Here is a 25,991-nt window from a genome sequence, read left to right on the forward strand (position 1 = left end):
GCCACCTCTAATTTGTCTTTGCACGTAGCAAGTTACGAGACACTGGCGACACCTCAGCCTCTGTGAGTATTTCCATGCATTTGTGATTTCATGAGGCTCAATACATGGTTCAGGGGGAATTCACAAAGCAGTATGCAAAAATAATCGCACCTGCAGCGTCGAGCAGCTACTGGCATCAAGTTCAATGCCTCCGTCATGAATATATCTGGTCATTGTGTAAATTACATGTTTAAATCTAAGATATGTGTGACAGGTATAATACTTATGAATAATAACTGTTTAGCATTTATGGGAGACACCGTTTGTCTTTTTCCATGGGTTAAACAAAGAGACTTATAATGGACGTTTGTGGTTTGAGAGCAATTCAAGAAATGGGTCCTTATGGAGTGTGGAAAATGTTGAGTAAACCGTCAAAATTAATGCCATGGATTTGAAGAGAGGAAATAGAAGTGTACTGATATCTTGGATAGTTTTTTTAACCATCTATGCCCACAAAGTATGAAGCCAAGACACCGACATACCGTTTGGAGGGACACATCTGCTTTAATGGCATTTGGAGTGAAAAAAAATTACACTTGAGCTATTAAAATCTTTTTTTTAATAACTGTTGCACAAGAAAACAAGAACATGCGATTCATGAGAAACATGTTTAATCAATCAAATTAAGAACCCAATTAACCAGTTCTGCTTTTGTCAATTTCAACCTAAATGGATAAAGAAAAAAAAGAAAAAAAAAAAACAGGAAACAGGAAACAGTATGGTGGTTGGAAGAAAAAATAATAATAATCTGAAAAAAAAAAAATTCTTATTTTAAAATATATATATATGTATATACAAATCCTCCAGACAATCATTTGAAACAAACTTTTTACAGGAAAATGTTTTGATCCCTTACTACAGTGCTGATCATAGTTTATTAATGACAGATAATCCCCAGCATTTTGATAAAAATGGGAAAAACAAAAAATCAACAGGTTTATAGAAAAAAAAAAAAAGTGTGATCGTCACCCACTTCATCCATTTGTTATAATAAAAGCTCTCAATCTCTGTTTTCTTATGTTTCCTCTGCAAAAGAAAGAGAACAACAGTTTGCTTGGAATGACTATATTTACCAAAACGTTTTTTTATTCAGTAAACACAAATTATCAAGGACTACAACAGCTCGTCTATCGAATGAATCCCAGACTTTGAAACACAGATGGGTAAATGCTTCAAAGCGAGCTGGAATTGCTCTGTTATAATGTAAGATTAGATCTTGTTAGGAATTAAACTTGAAGACTGGTTCTGAACTTTGAAGACAATATGTTTAGACTAATTATTCACAAAATGGTGTAAAAATCGGAGGTAAAGAGAAATTCATTAACTTGCCATTTCAATCTAAATGCCCCATACGATGAATTGACAAATTTGGTTTACAGGGGTGCTCAATGACACAGTATCCCATCTGTTTAACTGAACAGCAAAAAAGAACTAAGAACTTAAGTAGAGCTAGACTACAGACTATAGGCAACTAAATGGGTTGGGGGTTAGTCACATTTGCCTTGAAATATGCATTCAGCATTGTGACGTGTGGCTGAAGATTGAAATAAAGTCAATGATAATCATCCATATTGATCCCAGTGTAATCTGGGCTGTATAAAGAATCACATTGACAGCCAATCCATGATTTATCTAAACCAAGAAAGATTAATGCCGACTACTATTTCAAGGGATGAAATATAATAAGTCCATTCTGTCCTGAATGCATATTCAAGTGGAATGTGACTAATTTCTTCAAAGCGTCTGCATTTGGACATGAGGATAACTGGCATACACACCTAAACCAGCTGCACGTTTGTCGAAAAAGATGAAATGATTCCAATTAAAAGACTGCTGCATTTCCTTCAAATTTTATATTACACATCTAATCGTGTTATTTTGCTATTAACACTACTGGATTCTCAATATATAACTTGTTACAAATAAGTAGAACTGATATATTACTTAAAAGTTGGCGAATTTATTTCAGTTGGGTATAAGGACATGGACTGGAATCACCATCATTAAGGAAAAAAAACAATTCAACCAAATAAATTCACTGCAAATTTTTTTTATATCAGTGTGGCTCCTTCTTTAATAATTTTATACTTACCCCGTTGGGTTAAAAATACGAAAGGCAACACTGAGTCAGATCTTACCTACTAGTGAACAAAGGCAAACAAACCCTAAATTGAAGATCGGGGTCCTCAATAGAAAAGGAAAAAAAGGCTAAATTCTCAGACTAATTCGATCCATATTGCCATGTCCTCATCAAACACTTTGAACCATGGATTAAAACTAGTATTTTCATGTTATGTTTTCATGATACTGTTCCACTTACAAAAACAAACAAAAAATCTCTAACCCATGTCACTCCCCAGCAGCTGTGAATGGCAGATTTCAAATGAGACGGAGGGGGGAGACTAAGTGGGAGTTTTTAACTAGCAAAGGCTTTCCCTGTTTCGTCCTTGCCTTTGTATGTCCTCTTCCCATGTGTGAAGGGTAGGTATCTGTACTTGACCATATGCTGGAGGAAGTGGAGAAGAGAACGAGCAGAATTAGTGACAGGTATTTGGGTTTGCCCAAACATTTTAAAAACACTTTTTTAATTGGTGCTTTAAAAAAGATATTCAGGTCTTCAAAACAAAATACGTTGATATCTCCTGCAGATGAGAGAGTTCACCCAGAAAGGAAAACCCAGATCGACTCACCACTATGCCGATGGAGGGGTGGATAAAGTGTTTTGTTATTCACAAAACACTTTAAGAGTGTCAGTGGTAAACAGTGTTGCAGCAAAAAAACGTCCACAATTGACGTTAACGAGCAGAATGGAGGCATGTTATGTTTTTTAAATTTTTTTAATTACATCTGAAGCTTTGGTCACTAGTTACTTCAATTTTATTGGATTGTGAAGGTGTTTAGTGTTTTTTGGACTCAAACACTTCACCCACCCCTCCATCGGCATAGTGGCGAGTAGATGAAGGAAGTTAGATTTTTTTGGTAAACTATCCGTTAAGGGTGAACACAATTATAAAAACATCTGTACAATATAATGGATTCAAAGAAAATATCCCTTCAAAAAACATGACCCATCTGAATTTGACCTGCATTGCATTTAGGGATGTTCATCATTTGCCATTTAAACATGAACCAACTATTAGAATGTTGCCTGACTCAGTATCGATGAATGTTTTTCTAGGACATCTATACCATCTGAGAAGGTATTCTCTACTGTGGGTGTCACAGTTAACAGACTGACCTCACAGCATGTGCACATGGTGCCGTTTCTGAATAAGAACAAGTAGAGAAGCGGACTGAGTAGGTCCGGCATGTTTATGAGGGCTGATTATTGTGATCTAGTGAGTAAGAGGGCCAAGCAATGCTGCAGATGAGTGATAATTGAGTCCTCATTTTCTCCTGTTTATGCCTCTGTTTGTTCAAAATTAACCCCATATTCAAAAGGCAGTTGGTTTTTCTGACATTTTGAACAACTAAGTTGCCAGAGCTAATGGCTATGGGGCATAGTAAATAGACCTGAAGCCTTTCTCAACGGGTTATTTGCCTGATCCCGTAAAAATACTTGGAAGAACTGCACTGCTTGCCTTACACTGCTGTAACTCCATTACATCCATAGTGTCAATGTAAAGAGTTACATGTACTGTATCTGTCAGTGAGTGAGTGTACACAATTTACCTTGATCTGCCTCTTCATGGTGATGCAGAAGAGCATGATGAAGTACATTACAAGTATAGGCCAGAACACTGGAACGTTGAAGGCCTCAAAAAATGTGCAGATCATGGCGATGACGATGCCTTTTGTTGCAGAATGCCTAGAAAGAAAAGTAACATGACCTCAGTTAAAACTGTGTAATCTTTTTTTTTCTCTGATCCTTTGTGACACGGAGTCAGCAACGCCGTCATCCTTAACTATCATTTACGTTCAGAACATGAAATAAATATATGATGGAAAATGAAAGCTACTTGATGACTAAACTTAATATCTCCATATGCTTCATCATATTTTATTTAAAGAAATAAATAATAAATAAATAAATAACATCAGGATAATTTTAAAACAACCTGGTCATTTATATTTTTATGTCCAATATTTTCGACAGCCCATTACGACTAACCCCATGGAAAGAGGAACCCTAGATTGTCTTTGCATACACCAGACAAATTGCTACTGCAGAATGACTGATGCAAAACCACTCCACTCTCTTCCTGTATTTGTACACAACAGGATGCAGGATTTGCATAAACACATAACAAACACACTTTAACTGGTACAACACAAATTGATATGGTTTTGTTGATCTATTGATAGCACGTTTCTTAAACGTATAACTTTTAGAATGGATTAAAACTGCCCAAAGATGTTAAATTGTGCAGTAGAAGTCTGTCCAAACCAGTTGTTGATTAGGTTCCATTATCAATGCTTAAAAGACAGAAGTTTATCTATGAAGAATACAAATAAAATAGAACTGACCGCATGTTGTCACAAGCAAATACACAGAGTTATTCCACCCCATATCTGTGGTTTATGCTAAAGATTCTACGTCCTTTTACAAATGAGCTCTGCGTGACTTAACCATGCACCACACGGGTCATTTGAAAGACCATGATTTGCAATCTCTCTGTGGATGGAAAGAGAATGGTGCCCCGACCACGAGTTGGACTCTCACCAGAATTTAAATTCAGGCAACCTCCTGATGAAGGGGCGAAACTCCTCGTTCTGCTTGGTAGGAAGGGATGGGCCCTCATCTGCAGGAGATATGTTAACAGATGATGTGGTGGTTATTAAAAAGGATACATTCATGTGTGAGCATTTAGGCCATATAAAAAAATGAAGATAACATTTTTGAAATCATTTTTTTGCTTGAGTATTTTCTTGAATTTTCGTTTTTCTGTCCAACTGAAATTATTCATCCACATGTTAAAATCAGATTGTCTGCTGCTACGACATAACATTTTCTGTATTCTGTTCCTTGGACAAATGTATAGACAACGAAAACATTTGCAATAAAAAAACAAATTTGATGCACACCTGTAGAATAGTCAAAATACTGAATAAACAGACAGATAATATACCAAGTGCACAACATGACCACATCCAAAAAATGGTTCAATGCAACTTGCCTTCGTCAAGCATTGAGGGATCCACTTTTGGCGATAGAAAAGCAATGAAGAGGTTGAGATGGTAGATTCCCAAAGCATACGTTACTATATACCATCCCTGAAAAGCAGCAGAGGAACATCACCACGTTAAAATGATTTCTGGGTAACTAGTGAACATGGAGGTGCACTTTTGCTAGTAACAATTACACACACGAGCGAGAACATTTTATGGCAACGACACAGAAAAATAGAGAAATTAAAAAAAAAACATATTAGTGAGTCGTGCAACAAATGTTAATCAAACTTTTAAAGCAAGGATCATCAGCCCCCAGCAAAAAAAAATATAGATCTCAAGAGTTACTGTCCACTTGGAGCAGCCCCTAAGGAGGTGACAAGGTTACTACCATCAAGAGCCTTTGCAATGTTTATAAAATCCATGAAGGAGCCGACTAAATTATTGCACACACACACTAACCTCTCTAATACAATAGCTGGAACTGCCTTCTTCTCTTTGGTGAGAGGTCTGATGTCAGTGATGATGATGCTAATTTTTAGCCCAAAGAAAACAACTCAAACCAATCCTCACCTTTGTTAGTTACATGCATGACATGCAGAAAGAGTAATTCCTCCCTCGGGTCAAACTCAGCAGTGACCCCAAAAACAAAATAGCTGGTCGGAAATACTGTCCTCAGAGTGTTTGTTGTAGCTTGTGCTGTATTAGTAATCTGCTCTGCAACAGTTCTTAATGATAAACTGTGAATTTGGAGCAATTTTACTTGGTTTGGCTCTAGCAGCACAACATCAGCAACAAGGCTCCTTCATATACTCTCCTTTTGGAAAAAGTGTTTTACCTCTTAGCTCACTCACCACATAAATAGCATGATTAATTTAGTCTGTTTATGAATGTGTTGTTAAATGCTGGTTGAGCCAAAACTCAGTCACTGAGCAGTATTTATTCACAACATGTCTTTCGATAACATAGTCCCTGCCCCAAAAGGCATCACAACTACTTACAATTCCCATGGCTTACATTTTTCTTACTTTACCTGAGCAAATAACAATATAGTAAATGGGGTAATATACAGAAATGAAAGATTACCTGTAGTATGTACACTCTGATCATGTAGACAGCAGTAAGTAGTAGAGTGGATGCCCATCGGGCTGCATAGAATGGAGTTGACTTGTCTAGCCATGACTGATAGACCTGTTCCACGATATATACACAAAAGGAAACAAGGAGTAGTCATCAGAGAAAAACATCCATGAACAAGCACGATATAGCCTTAGAGAAAACACCACATTTGTCTGTTTCACTTTTGCAGAAATATGACTAAAAGACATAACATCTGCAACCCGTCATCCTTATTTCTAATGAATGTAAAGGAAAATATTCCCCAACCCTAGGCCCTTTGTCTCTGCCTGACTGTTGGAATACACTTAGACAAAACAATTGACCACTTCTCACGTATGATAGCAAGTGACATTGTTAAGCATTAATAACACCTCTGAGTACAAAGCTTGGGGGAAAACGTACTGACTGGTTATTTTGATAGTTAGCACCATATCAGAATTTCTGAACTTGTTATATCAAGTTAATAAGACCCACACATCACACGATCACTCACCTGTCCAATCCGTGTGAAGAAGGCACCAACTACAGATGGTTTCCCATGGATCGAATCCCCAACACTGTCCCCTTCTGACATTCTACAGACAAACAGAGCATATTGATTAGGGGTAGAAGAATATAACTTACCTGGCTAGTTTGACTGAAACCGGCCATTTGTCACTATAGGGCAGCTTCATTATATAGGATCCACAACTCTAGTATCTCCACCACCCTTGGGTGTACATAGGCTGGAATTTCAAGTTTGTAAACCAGCCAGTTGGAATTGTCCTCACTCGACACATGTTTTTTTTGTTATGAGACTAGACACACATTCCAACAATCACTGGCATTATCTTTAATCAAAATCCAGTTATTCAACTATGAGAAATAAATAGAAATCTAAGGAGATTTTTTTTAAATAGCCTACTATATCTAACAGTATCTGGTGTTTGGATGATCTACATTCCTGCAAGGCCTTTTAAAGATATACTGGACTCCTATGGGTCCCTGGATCCCCTGAATGGGATTATAGCATTTAAGATAAATAACACAATAGAGGCAGCAACATGATTAGATGCTTGAAGCAGTCACAAAGAGATGAAACAGCACAAAATGACATGGATGCGTCTGCCTGCATGCAAAAGAACAGCAAGAGGTCTGTCAATTCCAAATCAGTGATGGGTTTTCACTGATCATACACACACATAATCCATTCATGGAGACGAGTTAAAAGGGAAACGCACTTCTGAAATGTGTGACCAGCTCGTTGTAGTAGATGTGCAATATTCTCAGATGAACTAAATCTACAGGAGCTGCTATCTAACTTGTGTCTTCCTGGTTCACACCACCCGTGTAGAGATACGAAAGATCACCGGCTACAAAGAAAACGAGAACACAATCTAATAGCGTCCCTGTTAAAGTGAACACGTTAACTGGCCATGGTCACACATTTCAGCTACTTTCACACAGGGACGAGAGGTCCATTGATTTAGAAACGAGTTGATCGTGAATCTTCTATGTAACGTGGACATTAGTTGACCGCCAATCACAACGTGTGGTGTCATTACACACCCATTTACAGATGAATTGTAATAATGAATTTGACACGTAGCGTTAGCTGAAGAAAGGCAAGACCGTGTTTAACTGTGCGCTATGGGGGCTAGCTAACGTTAGCTGCACAACTAGCTAACCAGCTGAGGCACTTCGGAAGGCAGCTAACAGGTAATATTTGTAAAAAGACACACACTGAGAAAATAGTGAAATCGCTACAATCGACTAAAGGAACAACTCTTACTATCGTTTAGTCGGTTGTATGTTTTTTTTATCAGGGACGTTCGCTGAAAAATTAGCCCTAGAAATAGCTAGCCAGCTATCTTGCTGTACATTGCCCTTTCGCCCAAATTACCTGTTAGTATGGGAGATGTAGTTTTAGACGAAGCATCAGTTAACCCCATACGGTCCTTGCATCAATTCACGAGACTACACTTCCCACAACTCACCCGTGGAGTATATCAAAGCCGAGACTAAATTAAATGTAGTTCGTGACTCGCGTTCACTTCATTGCAACGTAGCTGTCTCTGGAAATCATTGAACTACAAGACCCAGCAATGCGTTTGATAATCTGACAACTCACTTCCGGAGGTTCGGTACTACGCTGCCGATGGCTCCTCGGCTAGCCGTCCGTCTCTGACAGAAATGAAACTCAACTCCATGAACCGCGTCACTGTTTACTGAACGATACCGTGTCTGTTCCGCGTGGGTCCTGGTTCCTATGTGTCTTTGGGTTGCGTTTGTAAATCGCAACCTAAAGTGAGGATAATCAATGGCGATCCTCTCTTACCTGAAGCGGCCGCTGATGTCACTACCCGGCTCTACCTAGCTAGCTAAACTAGCCACCTCTCGAGCAAACTGGTGTGAACACGTCAGTACTTCCGCTAGGACTCGAACACACGCCAGGCAGGAAGGTCGATCCCCGAGAACGACGAGCTACTGACAGTGTGTTGACGACGTATGTGGTGACGTTCAGAGCCTCGCGAGCCGGCCCTACCACGTGACTCAGTCAGGAAATAGTTGTAATTTTTAAATAAAAATAAATAAAATGTTGACCCTAGTGGCATAAGCACATTCTCATCACAACCCTCTGCCCAATTTGTTTCCACTTTCCTTCATTATTTATGTATTAGCATCACAAACATCATTCATACATTTTTCTTCAATTCAAAGCTTCACACACCAAACCCATGGTGTCATTATAATCCCTCTGCCTGCTTTAAATGTATTGTCCACTTGATGGCGCACCATGAAGCTTCGGCCCATGAGTGAACCAATTGGATGGAAAGCTTCAATGCTTCATGAAGCTTCATGGCGCCATCACTAGCTACTGACACTGATCACGCCACTGAGCAAATATAAAAAGGGTTATGGTCTCACCACAGACTATAAAAAGGGTTAGGTCACACCATAGAGGAGAGGCGGAGGCTATGAACACAAACCACAGATGACAGGATTGACCAACAGTATTGACTAATTGCATTATTGACTAATTACATTTTTATTAAGTAATATATTTTTTAAGACTTCATACTCTTTTGTTTTATTTAGGGTTCTCTTATTTAATGGAATGATTGAGAATGAACTGAGTTTTAATATCCCTGTTTCTGTTTTCACAAACCATATTGGTGCTCCATAAATGCGCCCATTTCAAGCTACTCCATCTCTACAGTGAATGACTTTCATCATTCAGTACTTCAGGCATTCACCAACTAACTTGTTGTTGATCATCACAAATCCTTATTTTTATTTTTTATTTTGTTACTTTTTTGAACAAATATGTTTTTTGAATCTCTACCCTTCTAATGCAACATGGGTAAAAAAATACCAGTATTAATTTCCTTTGTTATTTTACGCATGAGTGTTTCTTTTCTATATGTTTGAAATAAATGTATTTAATCATTTAATATTCTCAGTTTTTATTAAATATCTTGTTTTTGATCACCACAAATCACTATTTCCCTTTTTCCTTTCTGACTTTGTAAACAGACGTAAAAAAATATAACGGTATATACTTAATAGACCGATTGATTTGCATTTGAAAATATGCTTTTGATTTTCTTTATCCAGAGTGTTAGTATGGCTTTTCGCAATCATTTCAGACTTACAGTTTAAAGAAAATGTATGAAGAAGTGGACGGAGAAAATGAGGAGGCAATTCGTAGTCTTGATTCCGAGTCTGAAATCTCTGATGCTGAGAACCGAGACACAAGACACACCCACAACTCCGGCTTGGAGTTACTACACACACACGCCTCACCAATTCCAACCATTTATCCTTATGTGCAATAATTCAGTGTCTTCGGTTCAATATTTCAGTGAAGTCATTGTGCTTATATGCAATAACTCAGAACTAAGTAATTTTTATATAATATTTAATTATTTCTATTATATTCTATTGATATGTGTATATCATTTTTTGTATGTGCGATGCATAAGAATTCCAATGTACCTGTTCTGTCTTGTACCTGTGCAAATCGCACGTAACATCAAGCTATCATATCTATCTTAATTCAAATGCATGTCTTATCAAATGGTGCAGACATTAATCCCACGTGTGTGAAAACTAACATAATTATCAATAAGAAAAAACTCAGAGCAGTGATTAGTCTTGAACATTTTTCAACTTCAATCAAGAGAGACAATGAAAGACGCCAAATATTTTAATATCCACGGTTTTAAGAAAAAAAACACACTGAACTTTACAACCTTAGAAACCAATAGACATTGATGAACAGCAATAGTTACAAACATCTTAATGATCTCTATATATTTATAAAAAAAAACTTACCTGGAATATCAAAACAAAGCACTATTTCTATTTACACTATGACAATGCATAATACTGATTATAAGCACAAATAATCCTAAATCCTTTTACCTAAAGCCTTAAAGTGCTCTGTCTTTGACCAGTTGGTGTTAGCCGGTGGAAGTGTGAACGTATGAGGGCCATGGAAAAATTACTGCATCTCAGGTAGAGATTATTGTCATGGTGCAAAGTCAGCTACTTACTAAAAACAAATTTGACACCATACTAAAATTGCACAATGATCAATCATGTTGATGGCAATGGATTGAAACTGGAATGTTGTTAATGATTAAATATCCACGAACAAGTGCTATGAAGAAACACACAGCTAGTATGAGGACCCTGCCCCGCAAGGTTTTATTCAAAATGCATCCAAAAGTAGACACATACTACTGTCTTGTCTAGTGTCGTAAACAGGGATGCCACTCTTAATGTATTTTTCACAACTCTGATTGAATCCCTTCTATTAAGATATAATACTGCTTTTGATATTTTGCCTCTCAGCTGTTTTGTAGTGTGTTTCCATACTAGTATATATAAATACAACACCTCCCACAGTAAAAAGGTAATGGATGCAATGTTTTACTTTTGATTTTACTTGTTGACTTGGATGGAATACACGCTATTCATACCAAATCCCATTTAATAAATTTGAACATTGAAATGATAAGGGCATACTGAACTAGAAGTCATCAAGTTATCTTTTCCATTATAATATACACTACTAGGTGATCCCATAACTGATTTACCAATCGCCTCTGTACATTTGGTTCAAACAGGAAACACAAGTTTTCATTTTGATGCTAAATACCCTTTTTCAACCCAGCTAGTCTAAAACATTTACAAGCTACAGTATATACATTTGCACAAGTGAAGTAAAACTGAAAGAGCAATAAATAAGGCAGCTGAGAACTAGGTTTATGATAAAAGAAAAAGATACAAATTAAAACTATTCAATGCTACAGTTGATGTTCACTATAAATGTCTGGACTGTTAGAAAATATGTTGAATCTATTATTGCACTGTGAGACCAAACAACATCCCGCCTCCCAGAATATTTGATATTCCTCACTTGTCACCTGCGATCATTAGAGTCAGAAAACTTACTGTTCAAACAATGTGTTCTTCCATTGGCATTGCCTTGACAGTTGTATTGTCGCAGTGGTGTACGCACGGAGAACTTGATACATATTTTGTGGTATCTCATGTTCAAAGTCCTGGATGGAGCAAGTGTTCATGCACAAAATAAAGAAAGCACAGGAAATTTGCATTCATACACTGAAAAACATTCTAAACAAAACCTGATTCTCTGCAAGATCACTGGTAGAAACCCCTACCTGCACATATAAAGAGCCGATCCACATTGGAGTACGATGCAATTAGGCTGATTGTGACAATAACGCTGTCAAAACAGTCCCGAGATTCTTTTCAGCCTCAGTGAACGTCACTTTCCATGAACTCCTCCTTGATGGAGTGTTTGTTACGTGACATTCTGCAGTCGGGCATGTCGAAACCAAAGTCAGCCCACTCATCACCAGGTGCCGCCATACCTGACGTCCCAACGACACCCGCCCTGTTGGGGATGGTGATGGTGTGGCGGACGCGAAAGTGCACGGCCTCCATGACGCGCTGGCGTTGCAGTTCCCCACCAGAAGCACCGATGGCAGCCATCGCTGAGGCGGCCATGTTGCTACTGGAGCGGAGGAGCTGCTGTCCTTGGTAGTCATGGTGATGGTTAGGGGCGGGCAGCTGGATGGGAGCGCCATGTTTCATGTCCTGCAGACCTCTCCAGATGGCGTGGCGGGACTGCTCTGGTATCTTCAGCGCGCCTAAATCCTGACAGAGGCACAAACAGACATTGGAGCAGTGTGAGTATGAAGTAGAAGAGAAGAGAGATAATGATAGTGGGTTTCCAAAATGTTCACGTTCACTATTGTTTCCTCTCTCCTTTTCTATGACCTAGCATTTGATATTGTAATGATTGTTGTCACTGTGAGGTAGTGAGCAAACAAACAGAGCAGTTACCTCCATGGTGAGAGTCTGAAGATGGTAGATCGACTGGAAGCCTTGGGAGGTGAAGTACTCGACGAAGTTCTGACAGCCGAGACTGGTCAGGAAACTGTATGGGGAAAAAAGCAGGGCTGCTTAGACTGTCATCAGACCACAGCTACAAAGTTTAAAGTAGGACTGAAATATAACAAATCTATTTGACACAGATGAAAAGTGCAGCTGTGCTTGTATCACATCATCATCTCACTATCATCTCAATCTAATATTAGTTTATTTTAAATCCGTGTGAAGGATTTAGGGCTTATATTAAGCCTCAAGTCCACAGAAACCATACATCTTGATAGATGCAATTATGGTAGAACCACAAAAATGCATTTATATTAATGATTCATAAGGCCATAATTGCTTTGGTGAAGAACCTTTATTATAAATACATAAAATGTTAATGTTATGGTAACATACAATGTAATCGAAAAATACGCTATACTGTACAATTCAAAATAAACATGATGATCTAGAAAATGAAAAGCTGGACAAAGTCTGATGTATCAAAAAAAAAGTTAAATTTGTGTCAGTCAAACAACTTCATTGACACATTCTCATAGAAAAGTAAGAGAGTAAACAGTTTTCAATTTAAACAGAACGTAAACAACGAGAGATTCTTTAGAAGAAAATCCACTGTAGTGCATTGCAAAGGTATATGTAGGCTGTATACATAGTGACTGTGTGAATGTTTTTAGATGTATGTGTATGACTCACATTTGGGCTTCATAACAAACCCTGACATCTGATTCAGACACTTAGCTCATGCAACTAGTTGAAGCGAATTAAGGTAAGAACACTAGTTGCTTGTAGACAGTCGACAAAGACATAGACAATTTTATCTTACACTGATAACAGAACACAGCACAATTTGTTTTTTTATTTTCCTTATCTTCACTCAAACATTAATTAACCTGTTGCTATAACACAACCTTTCCACTTAAAGTTCCTTTTAGGCTGTTTACTAAATGGTTTATTTATCAATTGCATGGAGCTAATACCTCTTTGGACTTTCATTGTGGCACCAGCCATGGTTGCTGGGAGATTTGTGATGTAATTGCGAGTCTTTGCAAAGCAACTATGATCAAATCAAACAGTCTGTGTTACACAGATCCATCTTTACACATTTCACTGCAAAAAGGACCCCCCCCCCCCCCCTCCCAAAAAAAGGAAAAAACAAAGTTTGGCCAGATGATCAAGCATCAACATGCCACTTGTTCGTATATAATCCATAGAACCTTGACAAGACATGACACAATGACATGGTTGTATAAAAATTAGAGGTGCTACCATCTTGCGCTTTTAACAAACTCAATATGATGTGTTATTTTTAGTTTGGTCAATGTCCCATCCACTAACATGGAGTGGAGTGGGCAGGGTTTATGAGCTATGCTGCAGCCTGCCATCAGAGGGCGAATAATGATGGTATGGCTTCACGTTTGGGAGCCGACATGCCGTCCACCTTTATATACAGTCTATGATTTTAAATCAACAAGTGCATGTGATTGTCTGCTGGCTTTTTACAGGAGAAGAGAGGAGAGGTGTCATTGGAGGGTGTGGTACCTGACGAGGCTGGGGTCAGGGTTATACGGAGGGGGCGGGCTGCAGTGGGAGGCAGACATTAGAGTCTGACTGCTGTGGCCCCCGTTCATATCACCGTTTGCCTGCATGTGGTGGCTGTTGAGCATGTTTGAACCTGGGACAGAGGAAGGGGCAGTCAATACATAATCATTAGCAGATGACCTGTTCTATGATGTACTACATACTAGAATCGCATACAATTATTCGTATTCATATTTTCTGATATGAAACCTTTATCAACATACAAGTTTTAAACATGCTACCTGTGTTTTGTTTGAATCACACCCAAAGGTATAAACTCACCCATATGAGCTATGGAGGTGGGGACAGTGGGGTGCTGCTGGGGCTGCTGCCCCACCAGCTGGTTGACTGAAGGCGGTTTGCTCAGGCCTCCGTGGGCATGAAGCTTGTTCATGTTGGACATTGGTGAGTAAGAGGAGGGGGATGACACATGACTCCTAGAGAAACAAGGACAAAGAGGCAGAGTTCAGTAAGATACGTGGGATATGTGTGAAGGACTATTTATTCAGCTTCTTGTGGAGGTTATTTCATTCTACACTGAGTTTGTAACTTCAACCTCATCTGGCAAATGAGTGTGTCTGGGTGTGGATATATTTGTGTGTATGGCAAAGTGAGAGTCCTTTTATATGTTTTGTGTATTTGCATTTTACACAGGTAGAGTAACTACAATTTAATACTGGCAGCAGGTTTTTGTATTTCTCTTTAGCCCTGTTCATACCTGAGAGACCCAATCTCAAATGTCTCCTCAATGCATCTTGGGTGCATCACACCTGTCCTTCGAGCTGCCAACTTGTAATTAGGTCAGAGCGGATGATAATACCGGGTCTAAACAGGGTCCTTGTGTATAATTGAGTGTTTTTAAGCATGTTTACAGTATGTAAATTCATCAATGGTCGTCTGTTTGCTTGTGCATGTGTATGTGAGTGACTCACGGCCTCTGCAGCAGTTGCTGCTGCGTTTGTTGTCTATAGGAGTCCACCAGCGGCTGCGGCACCAACTCCACCAGCTCCAGACTGTCTTTAATCTTCATCAGCAGCTCGAAGTTCTCTCTGCCACGAACCTGCGGCCAACACGACACCAAACGCAATCAACAGCCGTTTGAGCACATCTTTTGAACAATGGTTCATAGTTGAGTTTAAGGGTTGAAACCTCACACATCAGATGTAAAACTAATTACAACAAAGTGTGTAAATGACTTACAGGAATGTAGTAAATCTCTTCTTCTCCGTGTCGTCTCTTCCTCATGTTAATATTTGGACTCGGGATATTCGGCGGACTCTGTTTGAAGTCTGTAGATGACAGAATCAAACTTCAACAGGTTTCTCTAACATGCTTCACAATCTCATCCTTAGACATTCACATTCCGTGAATGTCTCAGAATTTCGACTCACTGCGCTTACTGGCACTGCCATTTTTGGCCACATTCTCATTCAGGGCCTGTTGTTCCCTGAAGTGGTCCTCATCGGCTTTGCGGTCTCTGCCAGGACACGCACATATCCGACCTTCGAACGACCTCCTGCCCAAGACCTGACCACTGGAGTTAAAAGAAAATGTACTTGTTACATTCACAATGAACAAAATCTGTTCACACTGTGACATTATGGGGACTTGTCTTCCTAATACGGACAAAAAGTCCCCATGAGGTTTAGATAGGGTGTGAAGGTTAAGTGGGAAGGTTAGGGTTAGCCATGTGTTTGACCTGTGTATAGCTGACTTACTCCCTGGTCTCCAAAGTGATGATGATGAGGATGGGTCTTCTGTTCATGCCACCCACACAGCTGCTGTTGCACATGAAGTTATACAGGATGGTGGTAAACTCAGTCCCCACCTGCAGCAAACAACAATCAATGTTTAGGGGTTTAAGGTATTTTATGAATCAAACAATATCTCTCATTACGCACCATGTGCAGACAAGCAAACCTCCGATTTCCTCTGTAAGTGTGACGAATCCACCACCAGGGGGCAGTGCTGTACTGCATTTTGATGTGAGCCAAGACAATTGATGCTTTTCATTAACCTCCTTAGATAGTTTCTCACTATTGGGATTATTTGATGACCTTCATCCTTATTTACAGATGCGATTAAGTATTTCACTAGAACTGACATCACTACAATGTAAAGTGTGTCTCTATCATAACAAGCTACCAACCTGAGGAGACTCATAGGGCACGAAGACGCTCTGTCGGCCAGTGACAGGATCGTCCACATACTGAGAGAGGTTGTTCCCCTCCACCCGGATCAGGTGACTGGCTGGGGCTGCTTGACCTGTGAGAAGAATGATGGAAGAAAGGTGAGGATACAGTTGGTTGATCTAACTCAGAGCATCACACCCTTCATTCACCACACAGTCTGTTTTTTAAATATGTTACTGCACAAAATGTTTGTGCTTAAGGCCTAAATGACAGCAACATGAGTAATGTGTCTTATCTCCTATACTGTGTGATTTACCGTCATTAAAATCTCGTCCCAGTTCATGATTGGGGCAGCGCTTGACCACCTCTGTGACGTGCTCCGCCTTCTTGTAAACGGGCATGGCTCTGAGGATGCTGCCATGTGGAGGAGAGGCGGACAGTTTGATCTGGATCGGACAGGTCTTAGCAATCTGACAGTAGAGCTTCTTCAGCAGGGGCGAGTACTGGATGGGAGAGGCACAGACACAAGGCCAGAGGGACTCAAGTCAGTGATCTGTGACAATGACGGTGTGCATATGGGAACAAGTGAAAATGAAAGAGGCATCTCTCTAACATATTCTCAGAACATCAGCACAAGTGAGGCAAAGACTTGAGCCAACAAAATGCCAAACAGTTGCTGTGTTCAAATGTGCATCACCAGGTTTCTTTCTCTTTCTTGAATTTTACAGATGCTCATTTCCAAAGTGAAGAATCAGATCCGTTAGTCATCAGTTCACGCCCTGAGGTTTTTTGAATAACCTACAGAAAATTGGACTTGTGACAATAAAGACAGACATAAAGAGTTGTTTCCTCAAGACATTGATATGAATAATAAGATAAAAGATAGGTAGATTAATCATGTTGAAAGAGATGCTGCAGTATCTTAATGAGAAGAACAAGTGATTTGAGCCATTACATTATATATTAGTGCAGCAGAGATAATGGATTCAAGTGAAAAAATCCAAATTAATCAAAATATAATTTTATGGTAAAATTGTGGGGCCCAAATAGGACACTGTAATTATAGTATAATGTTATGACTGAAGAACACATGGTGTCAGGAAAGGGAGCGTTAGTAAAGTGAACTGTAAAACTGTCAGCAGTAAATTTGGGTCGGTGTTATAAAGTAAATACTGGGTTATTAGAATGAATAAATGATTATTATCCAGCAGGGTGGGTATGTGGGTAGTAATGCGAGATGCTGCAGATGGTAGAGGAAAGGCATAAAAGGACAGACTCAAAATATGGTGTGTGGGTTAGGGTGTGTGTGTGTGTGTGTATATGTGTGTGTGTGTGTGTCTGTATGTGTGTATCAATACCAAATGGGGAAAAGGTGAAACAAGCGCAGGATGTATTTTACTGCGTTCAATCCATTTGGTTCAATGAGATTGTGCTGAGCTGGCTTAGCTAAGTTTTCAATGACTCCTTGTTTCTGAGCATTTACACATGCAGGTGTGTACTTGTATGTATGCGTGTGAATGCCTGTTCAGACGCATCGCAAAGACACCGGGACAAAGGATGGAGAGCTTTAACATGCCCCGACACAATCACCAAATCTCAAAAATCTTCCCCCGCTGAACTTGGGACCTTCCAGAAAAGACAGAAGACGACAGTTGTCCTGTGTGGGCTTGCAACAGTGAGCTTGAATTCAGATGAAACAGTGAAACAATTGGCAGAAGCATATGCAGCTCAATATCTCCCATGTCCTATTGGAAAAAACTTTAGTGTCTTTTTTATTATTATTTATTATTATTGAGAGAAGCTGGAACTGTAAACCATGACCACATTAATGGTCTGCATCTCAAACCTCTTACTAGAATCCTCAATTATCATTTGAAACTTTTTATCTGGTTGACTTTAATCATGTGGTAAATAGTGAATATGTTGACACCCTTCATGGATGAGTGTGTTTGTAGGAAATTCAAAAAACTAACACCTGATAATATTTTGAAGTTTATGAAAAGACTGTATTACAAATTGGCATTTTGGGTCTAACAAAACATTTTCATAAAGATTTCTGCTGCATTGTGGGAAGTGTAGTATCCACTTGAGCGACAAAAACCCATCTTCACCCAACTCAAATAGATCACGTTTTAATTTGGACTCCACTTTCATTTAAATATTTTTATAATTTGTTCCTATCATTCCAATTCTGGTTTGTCTCTCCCTCCAGACAGCATCTGGCCTGATGACGACTGGCACAGAGTCATTCCTACGCCAGCAACTGCTTGGATTCCTTGTTGTGACACCGTTACTAAGCCCCTCACAGCCACACACCCCCCCCCCCCCCCCCAACACACACACACACACCCTTAGCCATGAGCACTCCCTTGAGGGCAATGGAAATACCTGTGCACAACATTACCTTTTCCCACCTAACTTTCCCTGACAAGTCTGAACAGCCCATCCATACCATGAATAAATAATTTTTTCTGAGATACAAAAGCCAGGCAGAGTCCTTATTTACAAAGCTGGGGACTTTTCCTGAAGCAACAACCACTCATATCTAAAAAAATAAATACACATCCATTGATTTATCCTACAGCAGGAGCACAGCAGACTTTTTCCGTAATTACAAATTATCGACAAATTAGCAGGCAGCGTAATTTGTCAAGCTGGTGGTTTCATTGCTTTCTGTTTGATAAAACAGTTTCTCTTCCATTGGCATTTCTTATTGTAAATGGATGATCCACGTTTTTGGCAGGCTTTATGAGTTTTTAGCTGTTTTTGTTATTTTTCAAAGCTATATCTTTATCTAAATTGCCTTCAAAAGAGGTAGTGTTTCCACGTCTGTCCATTTGTTTTTTGGTTGGTGTTTTTTGTAGGCAAAATTATTGAAAAACTAATGGAAGGATAACCTCAAACCTTGGTAGAAGGATGCAGTATGGGTCAGAAAAGAACCCGTTCAGTTTTTGTGTGGATCTGGATCAGGGAGCATTCCAGAAAATCCCTTTTTTTTACATTGTGAGATATTGACTATTTTTTTTTGTCTTTTGTTTCCTTGATTTTGCAAAGGATAATTAATGGATCTTGATGAAGAAACCCGGTGTGTTGAGAGGACTGATCGTAACGTGTCTGCAATTTGGTGCAGATCCAAATAAAAATTTGGTTCCTGTGGATTTAAATGTGTTTGTAAACTCTACTGACTACCATTCTAGTTTTAGTCATTTGCTTCTCTACATGGTTTTTATTGTACAGCACCTTGGTCAATTTTGCAATTCCAGGTCTATTCTGAAGTCCTGATGGCCGAGTATTAAAAGTGACCATTGGTTCTTGAGAAATTGCGGAGACAGTAGGAATCAGTGGTTCGACGATATGGGTTTTAAAAATCTCAGAGTGCATGAAAAAGTCATAAATTACATTTCCTGCAGATGCCATGGGAGACGTCTCAACTCGTCCAGCACATCAACTAGTGTGTACATGCACTGACAGGGAATAGGCCCGCACACATACATGCATCACAGATTAGTCTGGGAGGTCAGCTCCTTGTGTCATCGAAAGAAGCGCAGCATTAATGAAGGAACTACACTATCTGACGTGTATCTACCTGTTCAGACAAGAGATGCATAATATTCAGACAAGTGATGAATAAGCTGGGCTTCGTTTCAGGACACAGGGTGGGATGAAAGGATGGAGAGAAAGGACAAGGAGTGACTGAAAGTGAGAACAAAGAACTACTGACGAAAGCTTATTTGGTTTGAGGTGGAAAAACTGTTAATATGGGTAAGAAAATAAAATTGAGGGCGAAAATCAATTTGGAATACTTTTAGACAGAGAATTTGTAAATGTAAAAAAAAAGAAAGATTGCAATTGCAGAAGGTTCAACCGGATGTTATTAAATCTGTTCAATCTGTTGATTTAAGTTGATGTAGACACTGTCGTTGTTGAGGGTAAAAACGACATTGACAATAAAAATACCCTTTTCAATGTATGTTTACTTTTTCATCACATAATTTCAAAAATAAGATATATGGATTTGTAACATTTATTCAATCATCCCAAAAAGGTTTAATGTAACCCTGACATCTATGTTTGGATTTACAGTCAAATCATCCATCTATCCATCTATCCATCTATCCATCTATCCATCCATCCATCCATCCATCCATCCGTCCATCCCTCTACAGTGTGGACCAGCAGAGGCAGGTCCTGACAGGCTGATGGAGACAGGGTGATGATTGCCAGACCGTCATCCATATACACAAGCAACAACTTGCCCGCTGCAAATCCACTTAACTGTCCAAATATCAAATACATTTATTCATGCGCGCTCGCACACACACACACACACACTCACACACACACACACACACACACACACACACACACACACACACAAACACACAAACACACACACACACACAAACACACACACAAACACACACACAAACACACACAAACACACACTGTAATTGCTGTTTGTTTCGAAGAGACTTTGGGAAAAAGATGTGATGACCTTAACAGACTGACTTTTTAAAGAATTGTTTCTTTCCTGTTAGAAATTCACTGCAAATTTTCCTCTTTTTTTCCCTCTTGTAAAGCATTATTGTTAAGAGAATTTCTTTTAGTCTATAAGGATATAAAAATTATGATTTTAACCTATTCAACCAACTGACAGATTACATAATGTAAGAAGTAATAGAATGAGTTGAATGGCTTCGTATTGATTGCATTACTGCCCATCACTGGTGAGGTATGGATAGTAAAAGTGTATTTATGACAGCAAGGCAATTACACAGTTTTAGACAGTGTGAGTGTTAAGGGACACACAGCAGAATAGAGCAGTCTAAAACATATTCGTATCCATGATTGGTGACATGCTGCAGTCAAGATTTCCACTGAGGGTACTGAATAATGTTAACAGGGATGATATTAGTTAAGATATCAATCCTGGAGACTCTATCTTCTCTAGTACATCTACCGGGTGAATATAAAAAGCACCTCTCTTTTATAGAATCACACACACACAAGATCATGTACTTGGCTCGCATCTGAGTGTGAAAGACACCATCTTTATCCAGTGTGTTTTCCCAGATCCGGTGGTCGACAGGACAGGTAAGCCAGTGGTGATGTGGCCGCGGATGATGCATGGGGAGAGGAGGGGAAGGACGCATTGTGTGGGGCGTGTTGGGACCTGTGTCCTAACGGAGAGAAACTAATAGCTGGGAAAAGCAGCTTCTGACAAGCCGCTGCGAAGTGCATGTTCGAGCCTGTGAACCCCCCCCCCCCATCATCCCCCAAACATACTGTACGCACACACACACACACACCCACGCACACGCACACATTCACATAAACTGAAGTCTGAGAGTATGGAAAGAAGTCTTATTATTTGACAAGGCAGAGGTGTTACATCTCATTTCCAGTCGCAGTGACGCTTGCCGGCATCCACGCCAAGGAATCATCTTCTAGGGGCGAGATAGCGGCAGAGTTTCAGAGCTATTATCACTAATGCACGGCGTCTTGACGAGACAGGCGGGGGACTGGGGGATTACCAGGCGAGCTCAACATGGGCTTGGATGGATTTACAGCAAGTGGAAACATTATGATAGTTGAAAAAAAGCATTGTGTCTTCTCTTCTCTTCTCTTCTCCTCTCCTCTCCTATCATTTCGTCTCTTCTCTTCTCGTCTTTCACTTGACAACCACAAACCTAACCTTTCTTGTAATCTCCCAATGCCACCCACTCTAACTGAGGGGATGGGAACCAGGTAAATGATTACAGTCAATATGCTTCTATGGCGTTCGGCATTCCCCACTGCCTGAGGCCTTGAAAATCTGCAGGAAACCCAGACTGTTCAACTTTATTCAAACAAGGTGATTCCGTCTGGTCCAGCTATCGTCATCCTTTTCTTTAAGCATGTTCAAACCAGGGCTTTCAACAGAATCTTGCAGAAACACACACATACCCACATGTGCAAGCACATTACACACAAACACACACACACACACACACAAACACACACACAAAATCATCATCCACTGTGTTATTTCTGGGGGAATCCCCTTCCATTCCAAGAGGCTTGACCTTAATCTCTATTCTTTTCAAAACTAAGACTTGAGAGAGACTTGACTTTTCCTTGATCTGATTTTTGATCCTTTAAACATATTTTCCCACTGAGCTCTAATGTAGCTTGGCACATGTTTATGTACACTTGTGTTTTTTATATCGGTAAAAAATGAAAAACTACTGCTTACTTTCATTTTTATTCAGAACAAAACATTGTCCTGCCGGCATTTTAAGCAAAACTTCAGCGGCATCAAGAAGTATCCGAGAGGATTAAACCCTATCATACTGCATCATTTCACACATGAAATGCTTTGTTGTTGCTGTATAATAATCTTTAAGTACATCTTCTTATACAATCATATAATCAGGCGTGAAAGATGAAAAACAAAGCATTACAGTAAATTCCATAAAAGCTATGAGCAATCACCCTTTTTCTCTCTGTCTCACTCTAATACCTCCTGTTTAACTGCAGCAGAGGCATCTGAATAATCACAGGCTTCCGCACAGTCCTGTTCCTGCTGCCTCATCATCTGTATCGTAAGTCGTGTGCCAGTAACAAAACTCTTTTGTTTCTGCCGGTAACACACACACACACACAAACAAAGCCATGATTTGAGACGTTCAGGCAGGTACAATCAACGCTTTCTTCTTTTTTGATTCAATTCAGATCATTTTCAAGCTATTATCCACCCAATCAAAGTGGATAAGAGGAGTTTATTTTGTTTGTCGCAAAAGGCAACATGGGGCCGCAGGATGGTGAAGTCAGTAGAAACACAAAATTATCTGTTGGCAGTTGCCCTTCAGTTAAAGTTAAAAAGATGTTTAGAGATGATCAGGGATTATCGCTGATTTGATCAATCATCTGGGATGAAACAGGTTTGAACTTAAATTACATCATTGTCCATGTTTTTCTTGGATTCTATGAAAGCACTTTGGCTTTGAGAGAGACCTTAGTAAGAGAATCGACGAGAGAAAAGAGATGAAAGACGTATTTTAAGAGAGGACCGGGAAAAACTTTAGGCGCCAGAGGTGACAGCCATGAGTGTGTGTTAAGATCGGAGGAAGAAAGAGACAGAGAAGAAAAGCAGCAGGTCAAAGACCACCACTCTAATGTCCAGTGGGGGATCTTCTTACATCACTGAGGACTGAGTTAAACTGCCCGCACCATGCATGGTTACTCCCAGCAAACACAGCCACGCAGGAAAACCTCACTCTATCACGCCGAGACACTCACAGGCCTGAAGGCTCGTAGACACACACACACACACACACACACGCACACACACAGAGTGAAGGAAGTGCAGTTTGTCTCTCGTTACTCTTGTTTCAGGGAGGTCAACTGTGTGACAGTCGGAGGTGACACCTTTCCAGCAGTAGACCCCTCATTGGGTCACTAGGAATTACGCAGCTCCCATTTCACCTGTCTCTCAGCACCATCACATCACACGGCAGTTGCGTGTGTTGAATTCATTAGGTCTGGTCTAAGTCTTAGTTAGGACACCTCTGAGTTGTGTTCAACTACGACGGCTTTTTTCTAACCTGTAAATTATATTATATATGCCATATATATATATAAATATCTGAAAAAGTGATATATTGTCAAATAGTAAATATCAGTAACACCTACTATGAATCAACAGGCAACACAAACAGTGTCAAGAATGGATAAAGACTTATTCTTAGTGTAACAGTCTTTCTGAATATATTAAATATTACTGTATTATTATTATTACACACATAGTGATTAAACAATTCCTAAAGTTATATTATACATATTTTGTGACAAACATTGTTTTCTTTGAATAGATTGATTGATTGATTGAATTGTCTCGCAGGACACTGGACACTGGACAAAAGGGGTCTCGGCCATATACCAAACTTTTCCAGTTGCACTAGATTCGATTCCTAGAGGTGAGTGGAGGACATGATCAATTACTGAATGATGCACAACTCTCTCTTGCACGTGACACACCAGCACATGTGCTGACTTGGATGACTGGGTGAAGGAGTTGTGTCGATATGTGGATGTTTACGTGTGTGCGATACAGTTACTCACTAAGAGAGAAAGAAAAAGGCAGAGAACCACTAATCAACAGACACACACACACACACACATTGCACATCCAACAAGAAAGTGTGTTGTACTCACAGTCCATGTGGCAGACTTGGCGGTGCTGGACTGCTGGAAGGACACCTGGAAGGTGTGCGGTCCAGGATAGTCGGTGTTGGAGGGGATGGCAGGGGCAGGGGACAGGCCCTCGAAGGTGGAGTTGGGCTGGGAGTAGGGTGAGGGGGTGGGCACGGCCGACGAGGAGGCGTTCTCGGAGCTGTAGGGGCTGGCGGAGGTCGCACGGCTCCCCAGGCTCTCCATGCTGCTGCTCAGCAGGTTGTACTGGGACTGGGGAGAAAGGAAGAGGGAAGAGAATGAGGAAGGCGGAGGAGGGACGAGGGAGACTGAGGGAGGACACAGGTAGAGGTGCTGGAGAGACAGGGGCTTGGAAGCTTGCAGGGAGGTCGGGTTACACTGGGAAGCGAGAGTTGTGGGAAGTGTGTGTGTGTGCGAGTTTGTGATGCTACATGAGTGTTGGCACACATGTAACTGTCTAGGTAGATGTCCATAATCTTCACTGAGCATTGTTTGTTTGATTTTTTTTTCACAAGAAAAGACAGAGAGGAAAAAATCATCACAAGCTCAGGATAACATTGATTGTGATTGTGTTTGTGTGTGTGTGTATGTGTGCGTGTGACGGTTGCAGTGAAGTCCTCACAGAATGCTCCTTGGGGCTATGTGAGGCAAGTTGTGCAACACAAGCGTAATCTGTGCTCTGCCTAATTGCCTGTCATTCCCCTGTTGTCCTCTGCGTTGTGTTTGAGAGGCGAGTGAAGATTTGTTGCCCTGTGTGTAGCGACACTTCTGTTAATGCACTGTGTGAGGCCCATAAAGAGTTCAGCTACTGTACAGTAGGAGGAAAACTACTTTGTGACCCTGTGTTTCTTTTTACATGGACATTTGTCAATTTCTTTGTCACAGTACTTCAGGAAAAACCGGAAAATCGGAAGACATAAAGCAACAGTGAGTCCACTTGTTAAACTTCTGCTCATCAGTTACAATGAGTCCACGTTTTATATTTGTATCATATCCAACCCAGCAAAAAAAAAAAACTTACAAGCAATGATAATGACAACAATTAAATAATATAGATTATTAAAGTAAAGATGAATGTCTCGTCCATATGCGTGTCACAAAACTGACAGAGACTGTAAAATTCACACTGAATTTGCAATGACATTACACACACATACACAACCACCCTATGAGCAGAAAAACATAAAATCTTTACCTTCTTTTTCAAGTAGTACATCCTTTACTGCTTTGGTCTCATTTGTTAAATCTTCAGTCAGAAATGTCCAGACACAGTAAAGCAAAGAGAGTGCAGGAGAAGTGTGCATCAGTGGACACACAGTCACACAGTCACTCACACACACACACCAAACACCACAGACACAGACACATGTACAGCCAGGAAAGGGGACAGAAGGTGAGGACTGGAGTGGT

The 25,991-nt window shown here is 40.0% G+C and overlaps 2 protein-coding genes across 4 annotated transcripts; both read right to left on the reverse strand.

Annotated features, from left to right (window-relative positions):
- Positions 1-581: 581 nt before the first annotated feature.
- rer1 (retention in endoplasmic reticulum sorting receptor 1) lies at positions 582-8,742 on the reverse strand. 3 transcript variants are annotated; one of them, XM_062391747.1, is made up of 8 exons: positions 8,585-8,742; positions 6,761-6,842; positions 6,235-6,339; positions 5,157-5,253; positions 4,703-4,781; positions 3,712-3,847; positions 2,491-2,545; positions 582-1,065 (listed from the first exon to the last, which is right to left on the reverse strand). In XM_062391747.1, the coding sequence occupies exons 2-8, from the start codon at positions 6,839-6,841 to the stop codon at positions 1,055-1,057; spliced, it is 564 nt and encodes a 187-aa protein (XP_062247731.1). In that variant the 5' UTR covers position 6,842; positions 8,585-8,742; the 3' UTR covers positions 582-1,054. The 3 variants fall into 3 exon arrangements, with proteins under 3 accessions (XP_062247731.1, XP_062247729.1, XP_062247730.1); XM_062391745.1 differs by having other exon boundaries at positions 582-2,545; XM_062391746.1 differs by lacking the exon at positions 8,585-8,742 and adding an exon at positions 8,039-8,152 and having other exon boundaries at positions 582-2,545.
- A 1,701-nt stretch (positions 8,743-10,443) lies between these two features.
- Positions 10,444-24,827, reverse strand: tp73 (tumor protein p73). The gene is made up of 11 exons (XM_062391996.1): positions 24,585-24,827; positions 16,705-16,891; positions 16,406-16,521; positions 15,975-16,084; positions 15,648-15,790; positions 15,457-15,545; positions 15,189-15,316; positions 14,539-14,693; positions 14,218-14,350; positions 12,628-12,721; positions 10,444-12,438 (listed from the first exon to the last, which is right to left on the reverse strand). Exons 1-11 carry the CDS (start codon positions 24,804-24,806, stop codon positions 12,037-12,039), a joined length of 1,779 nt encoding a protein of 592 aa, XP_062247980.1. The 5' UTR covers positions 24,807-24,827; the 3' UTR covers positions 10,444-12,036.
- Between the last annotated feature and the right edge of the window lie 1,164 nt (positions 24,828-25,991).

The sequence above is a fragment of the Platichthys flesus genome, chromosome 7 (genome assembly GCF_949316205.1).
Source record: "Platichthys flesus chromosome 7, fPlaFle2.1, whole genome shotgun sequence".
In the NCBI taxonomy this organism is placed as follows: domain Eukaryota; kingdom Metazoa; phylum Chordata; class Actinopteri; order Pleuronectiformes; family Pleuronectidae; genus Platichthys; species Platichthys flesus.